General features: G+C 41.5%; 1 protein-coding gene across 1 annotated transcript; it reads left to right on the plus strand.

Moving 5' to 3' along the window:
- Nucleotides 1-1,239: 1,239 nt before the first annotated feature.
- Nucleotides 1,240-11,459, plus strand: fsd1 (fibronectin type III and SPRY domain containing 1; the record flags this gene model as incomplete). The annotated part of the gene is made up of 13 exons (XM_079506746.1): nt 1,240-1,254; nt 2,218-2,313; nt 2,452-2,583; nt 3,099-3,200; nt 3,468-3,490; nt 4,261-4,382; nt 4,614-4,823; nt 5,453-5,551; nt 5,842-5,992; nt 6,343-6,425; nt 9,191-9,442; nt 10,520-10,608; nt 11,349-11,459. The coding sequence occupies 13 exons, from the start codon at nt 1,240-1,242 to the stop codon at nt 11,457-11,459; spliced, it is 1,485 nt and encodes a 494-aa protein (XP_079362872.1).
- Between the last annotated feature and the right edge of the window lie 1,217 nt (nt 11,460-12,676).

Below are 12,676 nucleotides of genomic sequence, written 5' to 3' on the forward strand. Positions count from 1 at the left end.
TCAACCTGCAAAAAAGAGGCAGAAAAATAATCCTCAGACACGCCTTCTTCCTCATCAGAAAGTGACAGTGATGTTGTACTCAGCAGTGAGCTAGATGCATCAGACACAGAGAGTGATTACTCGGATGACCTTTAATAACACTTCATAATGAAAAGCTTGGTAAACCCTTTTATAAAATTGTTATAGGGTTTTCCCTGTTATTTCCGCCCATGTGTTAAATATGCTAATAATTGTAAAAGGAAGAATACGTCTGCACACCCTTGGTGTGCAGACTTATTTTTCCCCGCCTTTTTCCCCGCCTTGGTAAATAAAGTTTTTGGGGAGCTTTCAAAACGGTGTGCAGACTCATTCTTCCTTTTTCAGTCTGTTCTTTTTTGTTCGAGCACCCGTTGAATTAACCCGGGATGTGCGTGCACCTCCTGACCAAATATGCTAATTGTCTCATTAATTATGCACATTGCACACTACAAAAATGTACATTGTACACGAGGATCAACTGAGAAAAGTTTGGTACACCCTTTTATCCATTTATTATAGGGTTTGCCCTGTCTATAATATATGCTTGTTTTGAATGGGCCACTTACTGTAATTGCAGCTTTCTTAAATAACCGCTCATCCAAACAAGTTCAAAGTTGATACTGCATTTCCATGGGTCCTCAGCAACACACTTGTCAAATGTCGACTTCATACAGTGTTCGGTTTTCAAGATATATAATAGCATTGTAATAATAGTGTGGTTGGCGGCCATTTTGAATTTAAACTAATTTCCCCCCATGCAATTCCAGGCAACTTTTTTCCTCTCATCCAGGACACATTTAGGACACAAAATCAGTTGAGTTTGGGTTTTTTGCAATTAGTTAGAGGTCAAGTGACATTATTACTGGACTATGTGTGTGTGTGAATAGATTACAACGAGTGCGCTTATATAGTTGTACCTTATATTGTGTACTAAACTAGTTATACTCATAGAGGCGAGCTATAAAGGTTATACTTCAACAAAAGGTTTTGCTAAAATGCTTTGCCCAGCATGATTCTCACAGAAACATCATTACCCAGCATGCTCTTCTTCCGCATGCGCACTAACACACTACGGCCCTATAGGCGTTGGTGGAGGAAGATGCAATGCACTCTAGCAGCATCAGTACCAACCCAGCGGCGCAAATAAACACAAACTAAGGGACATTGGAAATACCGATCGTTTTTCTTCTTACTCCGGTACCGGTACACTGGAGCGGCAAGATGGGAGATCAGAAGGTAAGGCCAGGTCGGGGAACAGGTGTTTCTGATGGTAAATCCTGGTTTCGGGGCGTTGCTGTACAAAGAAAGAAGAGGAGTAGCGGAGGGGACTATATGTGTGGATGGCTTACGGATCTATTTATTGAAGTAATTACATGTGCTCTTGTTAATTAGGTAATGAATTAAAGAATGACGCCGTTAAATCAGTCCTCGTCTTACAGGAAAATAACAAAATATTTCCATTAGTCCGATACCGAAGACACAGCTGCGCCTGCCGGCCTCGATCGAGTGGTCCCAAAATCATATCGATCTTCTTGAGTCTCACTAAAACGTTGTGCAGGTTCCACAGTATGATAGCTACATCGAATAGACCCTATAGGCCTATCTTATACGCCATCGGTGCGACATACTTTATATAGGCTACTGTTATTGTTTCATCCTGACGTCAGGGCCCTTTGGGCATCCCTCTTGCGTCAAAGGAGCATAACCATAACGTCTTTCTTGGTACGAAGTCTTCACTGTCTTTGGGACAGTTTTATAAACGTTTGTGGAGGTTCAGAGTCAGACTTTTAGCCCTGCATGCAAGGCAAGGGTTTGATTCTTATTATGTCGTTTGCCAAGGTTGTTGAGGAAGGTTCTCCTGACCTGACCATAGGCTAGGTGGGGCTATTATTAAATTATGAATGTGCATCCTTCCGCCCTTGGCATGAAGCGTCCTTGCTCCCTGAGTAATTGGTACCGGTACCCCATGTATAGCTCTGATCCATAGCTCTAATGCGTTGAGCTACCCCATGTAGTACTAGTAAAACCATTTGTTTTTCATCCATTCCACGAATCCACGGCCATGCATGCCACTACACAATAAATGATACATTCTAGGAAGTTACAAATATTATGTTTGGCAGTTCAGTAATGGAATGATTTAACCACTCAGGCATATCAGATGCTGAGATGAAGAAAATAACTTTATGCTGCCTGCAGGAATCTCTTCGAAAGATCTCCACGACTTTGGCCTTGAAGAATGAGGAGATCACAAACTTCATCTGCACTCTCAAACAGAGCCTGGAGAACTTGGAGGTACATTTAAACAATACACCAAGAGAAATCTGCAAATGTAACTGCAAATCAGCAGTCAAGTAACCATCCAACCAGTCTCCGAACAAATACGTTTTTTTTCTATTGTTGACTACAATGTTTGTGTCACACTCACACTAGACGAACTCCGGACACGTTCAGGAGGAATTGGATTCTGAATTCATCTCCCTCCACACTGTTCTTGATGAGTTGAAGGAAGGAATGATAACGCGTATCAAACAGGAGAGAGCCAGCCGAACATATGAGCTACAGGTACATGAAGTCATTAGTGGTTTTATCCTTTTACCATATTATTTTGTGTACAGTACATCTTAGCATCAACCACTGTATTCATTAATTGATCAAGTAAATGTTATTAGCTAAGGTTCTCTACAGATGTAGGAACTATACTATTCAAGACACTAGACATATTATTCATACCGGTATTACTATTCTAGTACCTTTACACTATGTTCAAATAGTATTCCAGATGAACATTAAAATTGATATTGGCATACCCCAAAACATCTTACAAATGAATATTTTCATCAAACACAATTTACGTAGTGAGTTTCCTTGCATAATTTCCAAATCAACGTACTGTCCTGACAATTTGTTTTATGCGGTTCCTGCAATTTATGTACAGTATGAACGAAGACTCCTCAAGGCTGTATGATGATGTAGTTAGCTCTACAGCCGCACCAGTGTACACATAATGGTTTTATTGTACTAAAGTGAAGTAGCTTGACTTTTTCGTCTGCTGTACTAAACCCGTGTGTTCTCTTCAGAGTCAGCTGAGTGCCTGTTCAAAAGCCTTGGAGAGTTCAGAGGAGCTACTAGAGACGGCTAACCAAACACTCTGCTCCTCAGAGACAGACAGTTTCACACAGGTAACTGGACGGCCATAGCAGCGTTTTATTGCTACACCGTTCCTTTTTGGTGGTCATTGGTCAGTGATGAATTAACTTATGTCATTTCTCATAGATGATTGAATTGCTTCTTCTAGTGGTGTTTTTGACAAGTATTGATTTAACAACACTTGCTTTTTTTGTTTTTAAGTGATAAAAACTTGATGGGCTGCAACTCAGTATATTCTCTTCGTTCCGTATCCCCTCTCTCCTTTCTCTATTTCCTTACCTCCTCTGCTTCTTCTCCAGGCGGCCAAAGACATTAAGGATAGGTATTGTAACTCAGCTGTCCATTTGCTTCCCCTTCCTGTAGCATCCTTTAACCCAGTGCCTCCCAGTTTGAGTACTGGGGACTCTGAGTACTGCTGGTTTTCATTGTATTTGTCTAATCAATGCAATGACGTTAACTGGTAGGGCAGAAAACCAGCAGAACATTGGGCCCCCAGGACTGGGAGTTGAGTGCCACCATTTTAACCCATCAGCCACCTCCTAATGTAGTGTGCATGCATTCCAGCCAACTAGTAGCAGCAGCAGATGCTCCGTTGCATCCTGGTCTTAAACAACGGGCACTATGATTTTTTTATTTTCTGCTCATTCCACATCCACATTTCCCACTGTTCGTAACTGTCTCTCAATGTCTGCATCATCATGTGTCAACCCCTCCTAGAACGAATGCTGTTCCCTCTCTGCCTCAGCCTTGTAATGTAGGTAGATCAGGACAATCAGATGAGCAGTAGTTACACAGTATAATCCTGAGTGTTAATTTACAAATGGATAATTAACCTTGAGAATTGTACTGTGTAGCAGACTTTACTCAGTGAACTGTATTGTAACGAGCAACTATGGTGACTTCATAGTTCCGACTGTAATCAGGATGAATAGTGGGATATACTTATTTTCCTTTGTGTGTGTGTGTGTGTGTGTGTGTGTGTGTGTGTGTGTGTGTGTGTGTGTGTGTGTGTGTGTGTGTGTGTGTGTGTGTGTGTGTGTGTGTGTGTGTGTGTGTGTGTGTGTGTGTGTGTCTCTCTTTCTTTGTTTGCAGTGTGACAATGGCCCCAGCCTTCCGCCTGTCGCTGAAGGCCAAAGTCAGTGACAACATGAGTCACATGATGGTGGACTTCAGCCAAGAGAGAGAGATGCTACAGGCTATCAAGTTCCTCCCAGGTCTGATGGCACATTAATAAAAGGAATACAGATAGAGATGGAGAGTTTCTAAGTTGTTAATGACAAACAGACAGGGAACCTCGATCGGATTCAAAAGGAACCCATATAAAAATCTACAAAACATAGTGCATCATGGGTAATGTCATGTTAACAAAGCAGATACCTCAAAAAATCAAAAGGGTGAAAAAAGTGTTGTGCCTGACAAACCGTCATCTCTGTTACCTCCTCCAGTGCCGGCCACTCCTGAGATCCAGGTTTCTGAGTGCCAGGTGTGTGACAACACGGTGGCGGTAGTGTGGACCTTACCGGAACCTGACAGCAAGATAGAGCACTACATACTGGAGCACCGACGCACCAACCACGAGGGGCCGCCGCGTCTCAGAGAGGACTACCCCTGGATGGTGGTGGAGGGGATACAGGAAATGGAGCACACACTCACAGGTAGGAATTAAGAGAGCTTGTCTAGAGAGTTATGGATGGGAAACACTGCTAATGACTTTGGTGGCATGTCATCCCCTCACTTCATCCTCTCTTTTATCTCGTTCTCATAGCCTTAAAAAATGTGTTAGCTATATATTTCTTCTTAGTGGGTGATTGATGATACAGAGACGCATTGATGCAAACAGCGGCTGTGTCCCAGGTCAAGAAAGTGCTTCAGCGCTACTAATGTACTCAACGCTCTTGGTAACAAAACAAAGTACTGGCATTGATTGATTGATTGATTGAAATAAGCACAAACTCAATACAAATTGATTGATTGATTGATTGAAATAAGCACAAACTCAATACAAAGACTGTTAACTGTAGCAATGTAGCAATGTAGACTCCATGCATTGTGCTGAAAGGTTGAGACTATTTAAACATTTACACCCATCTTAAACCACTAGAAAAACACAAGATAGCAGTGCACCATGCACATTAGGGAAACAGTGTTTTTTGATTTTTTCTTAGTACCTTTTTCTAGACGGGGCAATCAGTGTGATTGCCCCGTAGTCTTTATGGTGCTTGTTTTCTTATCACACACAAAAAAGAATGACCTGATCATATATATGTCATGTTCTATCTTCCAGGGCTGCGATTTGACACCCGCTACATAACGTTCAGAATAAAGGCATGTAACAAGGCTGTGGCAGGAGAGTTCTCTGAGCCTGTCACGCTTGAGACACATGGTGAGAGCTTTGGACATACACACTAATCTATTTCAGCAGTAATATGATATAGAGCTGCAAGATTTTGCTACAGAAAGCCTTCAAAGCCTTCATGGCCTTTCTGAGTGGAGTTTAGATATTCTCTCACATGGGTTTCTTCTGGGAGCTCTGGTTTCACGTTAAGGCCATACTCCAGTTCTAAGCACTGGCCTTAGAGCAGGAGTTGGTCCAAACTGGTCAAATAGAGTGGACAAATGTCCCCACAGGGATCTATAAAGTTGAACTTAACCTGTGTTCATTTCTTCCTATAGCTTTCCTGTTCAAGCTGGACTCTGGCTCATCCCACCAAAACCTGAAGGTAGAGGACATGAGTGTGGAGTGGGACAGCTGTGGTGGAAAGATACAAGACATCCGCAAAGACGTAAAGAACAGAACCAACTCCCCTATGCACTCCCCAGCCAGGTTAGACTGAATGTAGACACATACAGTGTATTTGACCTGTCCCTGGGGATACACTGATGTAAAGAGCCCTCTGTAAGATTTAAATAATTACAAATGGTCTTTGTAGACTCAGACTATGTTTTATTATTCATATTTGTGGTGCATGTTTGAGGAACTAGCTGTAAAGAAATCAATAAAGACTCAATGTCAACCACTATCCATATCCAGTACAACTAGAAATGCATAGTCAGTCAATTGGATCTAAAGTTACATTATGCAATATTTTATTTATCTCAGTTTTTGCAGAGTTAGACATGAATACCTGCCATCCACTTTATCCCTCAACATAGCTCCGACTTGTCTTTTATCAGGACAGCCCTGATGTCCCCAAAGAGAGCTCCAACTGCTCGAGTCGGCAGAGACAGGTTTACAGCCGAATCCTATACAGTGCTGGGTAAGTTACAAAATGATACAAATGAGGTCAGGCAGATATGTTCTATAGTGGGTTTACTGGGTTATGTGCATCACTCAGTGGGCTATCTAACTCTGACATATCACTAGCATCTGACCTTAATTTGGCGGATCATTTAAGCATGCCACTTTGCTGTTCATTCCTATGTTGTTCTCCTCGCTGTCTCACACCATTGCTGCTGTTGAAATGCATTGCTTTCCTCCTACCACCGTCCCAGCTCCACCTATAGGAGCCTCTGTTGTCCCTTGGAGAATTTGTTTTGCTGTCAAGGAGTTTTGTGCTTCATCTCTCTGCTCTGAAAAGGTTGTCTTCTAATTATGCTGAACAGGGACCAATATATATAGCACACTGAAACATAATATAACATAAAAAACAAACTTAATTCTGAAGTCATCCACTTATGACTTCAATATGACCTTAATTTTGTATAGCTTTTATAGACAGTAGGTGCGTTTCCATAAAGCCGTTTTATTGCGCATTAAGGGCAAGTGGAATCTAATTACATATAATTTTACAGTTTTTAAGACGTGGGGGCGGGTGCAATGTCATATTACAATTATGGGCCAGGTAAGAAGCGCTTTCGACACCCCGTGGTGTGAGCAAAACGGCCTTGAATTAGTCATGGGAGTGTTTAAGGGAGTTTTGAGGCTTACCCAATGAACATGTCCGTACTATTCTCTTTACGACACCAGCTGATGATGCGCCCTTTTCGGCAAGTGGTATTACATTTCTGCAGACTGGCACCATAGACATGACATGACTTTGTCACATTTGGGTTAATTATTCATATTGCACTGCATGCTGTCACCTTTATGCCTCCAAAGAACAGATCCACAAGCTGTCACAGCCATGATGTGCATAGCTTGTAGGCCTATGTCTCTATTTTGTTAAGTAACTTGCCGTTTTCATTGGAAAGTCATTACAGCGGCGCAGCCATATGCTAAGGGAGGGAGATATACGCACATCGTCACTTAATTTGTTTCTGTTCTAAGCATGAAAAACAGCTGTAAAAATCTTTATTCTAGTTGATTTGATTCATAAATGAATAACTAAGACTTTGAAATGGCACCTACCTATACCTTTCAGATCGGAATGGAACTGCGAGTAGATACGCAGCATTGGCTGGCAAATTGGCAATCCATGCGTAATGTTCCCAGAATCGTCTAACCCCCGAACATACAAGTTCGTTTGATATTGTTTAATTTGATAAAAATAGAACCATGTACCATACAGCGAATGAAAGCAAGATTCCTAAGGAATATGGGGATTTTTACATTTCAAAAAACGGTTGAGAAATGAGAGAACCATGAGTGTTTATAATATCAAATATTATAAGAATAATATGAAAGACAAACGGGCTGTGAAGAGCTCAGCTCACCATCCCGACAAGGAGGAAATATAGCCTATAGTGCATGCACGTATATGCACTGACTGTTGCACACACGCTCTTTATTTGTTTCTATTGAAAAACACCAGTAAAATAACGTTTATTTTATTTTACTTCATTCGAGTCACGACGAAGGAATGAGTTGAAATGCCATACGTGCGCCATGCGTATTGCTGCGGCCCCAATGTTATGGTCTTCGCTCGTAGCATATTATTGAAGAAGAATTGAGTCGGGTGTGATACAGCGTATGAAAGCAAACCTCCCAATGAGTATGGAGATGTTTTAATTTCTAAAAAAGGTTGAGAAATGAGCGATATATGACCCTTTATAATCTCAACGAGAAAGCCAGAACGCTCGCTGTTGCCATGTGTCATAGAAACAAGTAAATAGGTCTATAAACATACTCCCAAAAGAATCGCATATAACAGGGGTCTACAACCTATTTTAAATGAAGTGCCATGTTTTTATTTTCTAGATAGTGAGTCTGCCATATCAAGATTCCTTTTAATGACACCACATTAAAATTTCCAGCATATTTTGATTGTCCACAAATATAAAGTTCTTCCTTCTTTTTACATATTTTCTTGCACATTGTTAGAATGATCATTATAAATATATATCCCCCTGCAGTCAGAGTTCATTGTTTTAATGAATGAATGTGATGCATTGTGAGCTGGTAGATCTGCTATTTTCAAAAGTAATCTTTGAAAAAAGTGACAATAAGAATATTTTTGAAAAATGTTATTGAAACATTTAAAAACACAAATCTGTCATGGGGGTCACTGGCTTAGTTGGGCAAATGCATTCATCTGGGGGTCCTTGACATGGGAATGTCGCTGTGTGAGGATCACTGGTTTAAACAACATTAGGAGGAAAGCCCAAATAAGCACTTTAGAAACAAGAAAAGCAACCACAACTACCAATATTTACAAGCAACTTTGCAGAAAAAGAAGCCGCTTATAATAAACAGCAAACAGACATGGCAACACTCCAGCAGCACTCCAGAGCCACTCAAGTGTAAAATCAAACAGTGCTTTTTGCTTTTAAGACGTGGTCAGACCCAGGCGGAATCGGTATGCGCTGAGTGTTTTTAGGTCAAGGGGCTTAATAGCAACTAGCGCAAAGCGAAAATAATTAACATATGGACACTCCCCCAATGCTAAATGATGCAGGAACGTGGTATTCCATATGAGTGAGCGCTCACCACGGCTTCCATAATACGAAAAGGCGCAGAGCGAGGGCGAAATCTGTATTACCGCATGGGTTTTTCGTCTTGCTTAATAGGGCCCTGTGTCTCTAGAAATGTGTCAGTCATTCATATTTATGGACAAACACGTCCTTCACTCTTGTGAATCTCCAGCTGACACCATGATCGACGCGGGCCAGCAGTACTGGGAGGTACGATTCGACAAGGAGAGCAAGGCCTTCGCTGTGGGCGTGGCCCTACGGAGTCTGGGTCGATTTGACCAGCTGGGGAAAAGCAGCGCTTCCTGGTGCATCCATCTGAACAACTGGCTCCAGCAGAGCCTCACAGCAAAGCACAACAACAAGGCACGGACCTTGGACTGTCCAATCCCTGATCGTATAGGTGTCTACTGCAACTATGAAGAAGGTAACCACTGCTCAAACAAAGTATCGAAAGGAAAATAAAGTAGTTTAGAGTTGAAGTGAAGACGGATAAACTTAAATACTGTATGGAGTCAGTAGACTATAGACTATAGTGCTGAAAGCTTTCTAATGAGTGTGAGAGTGTCTCACAACCAAAAGACCTGCAGGTTCAATATTTCAATGAATAAGTTATTCTTTAAAAATCACACCGTATGAAGTGAGGGGCGCTCTTATCAGCATACATCATCTCAATCCAGCCAATCACAATTTGCGTCCTCACTTTTGTCTTCAATGTTTGCGTTTACACAATGTTCGTGTTTGCACAAACACTAAAAACTGGCCATTCATTGTCAATGGCATTCAATGTTCGTGTTTGCACAAACACTCAAAACTGGCCATTCATTGTCAATGGCATTCAATGTTCGTGTTTACACAAACACTCAAAACTGGCCATTCATTGTCAATGGCATTCAATGTTTGTGTTAGGACAATGTTTGTGTTTACACAAACCCTCAAAGCTGGACATAGGAGGGACTAGCACCCCTCAAAAATAAATGAAACCAAAAGTGAAGTTATTTCATCAAAACCAAGCTAAGAATATATTGACTTTGAGTGAACTACCTCAAAGCTTGTAGATCTGGGTGCAGGCATGTGAGTCCGACAGTCATTATTCCGACACCCTAACCTAACCCTAACCGCATGTGGACGCCACGCGTGAATGTTATCGGTTAGCTCCGAGTCCTCTAGCATTTACAGCAGAGCATGTTAGCAGATGCATTTCAAAACATTTACACATAACCAACCGACCAAACCATTGACAATAAACCTAACCATATGACTCTTAACTCAACGCTGAGTAGCAATTGAATTGAGTAGGAGTATGATCACCAACACAGAAGTAGGAGTTTGATCATCAAACACAGCAGCAGAGCATGCTGCCACGAAACATTCAAGCACAGGAGGAAGTGGAAGTGACATCACTTTTATACTGATCACATGATTGACAGATTAACATGTTTGGTACCTGGGTTATGTAATGTCAATAATTCTCTTCAAAACTCTTCTGTTTTTCTCTCTGCAGGTATTCTGTCCTTCTATAATAGCAAAACCAAGCAGCTGATGCACACCTTCAGAGTCAAGTTCCAGCAGCCAGTAATACCAGCCTTCATGGTGAGAGTTACTCTGTTATTTTGAGTATAAGAATACCCTTGATATTGACTGGCTATTATGTGCAATCACTGACTTTGTAATAGTCTCAATTGTGTATGGTGAATGTATACATTAAAAGTTATCCGTTGTAGTTTTGACCACTTTGATGAAATTGCACTACAGATCACAGTAGGAAAATAAGGATAAATGATGAACCACCTAAGCCTAGCGTGAGACACATATTCAAACACATAGAATGTATACTGTTTTACCAGTATTTCCAGGACACAACAGAGCTCACTTAATTTCATTCAAACTGAAATAAATAAATACATTTGAATAGGACCAAATAAAACAATATTGACACAAATTAAAGTGCTAAAACAAACAATGGCCAGCAGTAGCATGTGCCCAAACAACAAAAGCCAGTAGCAGCTACCATGCTTTCTCACCGCATGGTGAGAAAGCAGGGTAAGAGGGGAACACCATTTCTGTAGCAGAGTCAAATGGCTCTCTACTGGGAGGAACTAGACTTTTATACTGCAGTTTTCAGCAGTATGATCACGGATAGTAAATGTTGCTGCTAATACTTACATACTTGGACTTTATTTTCTCTCCCAGTAATGGAGTCTTTTCACTGTGTTGTATTGATACTTAACATCTGAATTATTCCTCCACCCTTATATAATTAATAACCCAATTGCTCTGTTCATGTTTATCATTGTTGTGCTTTACCATGTTCCCTCTGCTTCCTCCTGCAGGTGTGGAACGGTACTTTCTCAGTACAGACGGGCCTGCAGGTTCCCAGTGTGATTCAGAGCGGCCAGAGGAAGAACAGCGGTACCAGCAGCTCCAACGCCAGCCTCACCTAGTAGTACCATAACCCCCCCCCCACACACACACACACACACACACACACACACACACACACACACACACACACACACACACACACACACACACACACACACACACTCAGCTGGCACAACAATGGCCCTGCGCTGCTTTGCACAGCCAGTCACCTGCTGCACAACTTTATCTCTGCCCCTGGCTGTGGTCAGAGCCATATTGATTTTAAGGTAGTCCCCAAACACATTGTTGGTGCTGCATGACAAACATTGTCGTGGGAGGTAATACGTAATCGAAATATCCTCCCAGTGGCAGAACTCTTCAGTTCTATGACTCTGGACGTTTGTGATGCCATGGAGAAACGTTTCATGGTGGTTTGACCAGATAGTAGCTGCTCACCGCATATTCATTTAGCTCTGTCCCACTGCTACTAGAGCACTGGTTTATTATGGCGCTGGCCGCTGCTCTCCCACTTCATCTTCACCATACTGTCTGTCACCATGTTGTCACCATAGAGCACCGAAGTTTGATGTAATTTACACATCCTACCTGGGTCACGTATTTTTTCCCCCATTCTGAATTCCCATAGACTTGTTTAATATTACCTCAAATAAGAACTGTGTTCTAAAAATAAACAAATGAGCACGGCGGTTTCACTCATATGGATATGAAGCATCAACTGAAGCGCTAGCGTTACCGGAACTTACCGCTGCCGCATTAGTTACATTTCCGTCAGAAACAGTCTGTCAAATATTAGTGACAATTTGTTTATTTTTGGACCGCAATTCTTATATGAGACGATTCTAAGATGTTATTCTCCATAGAAAAATTACTTCCGTGACCCAGGGGATGAACGAGTACTTCGGTACTACAGTGTAGAGTCTACAGTCATGCCAGCTGCAGGTGAGGGCCGGGGAAATGACCTCTCTCATCTAACCTAATTCTGCTCTCCCTGTGCCTTCGTTCCTACCTAATCTCGCATTCAGTATAAAAGGCCAAATAGAGGGATCCATAGCATATTGCTATGTCAACATTTCAATGCAAGATCTGAGAATCTACTCTACTGAAACAATGTGTACGTGTCCATATAACCATGTCGTAAAGTAGTTGGAGTAGAAATCTTCATCACAGTAGTCAGTGTTCTAGTCAGAATATTCTACCTTTAATTTTCTATGTAATTGCTAACCAGTGCAAAGTCAGCACACTCAACAGATCTACATACGTATGTAATCTAATGATC

The sequence above is a fragment of the Electrona antarctica genome, assembly GCF_951216825.1.
Source record: "Electrona antarctica genome assembly, chromosome: 7".
Classification (NCBI taxonomy): domain Eukaryota; kingdom Metazoa; phylum Chordata; class Actinopteri; order Myctophiformes; family Myctophidae; genus Electrona; species Electrona antarctica.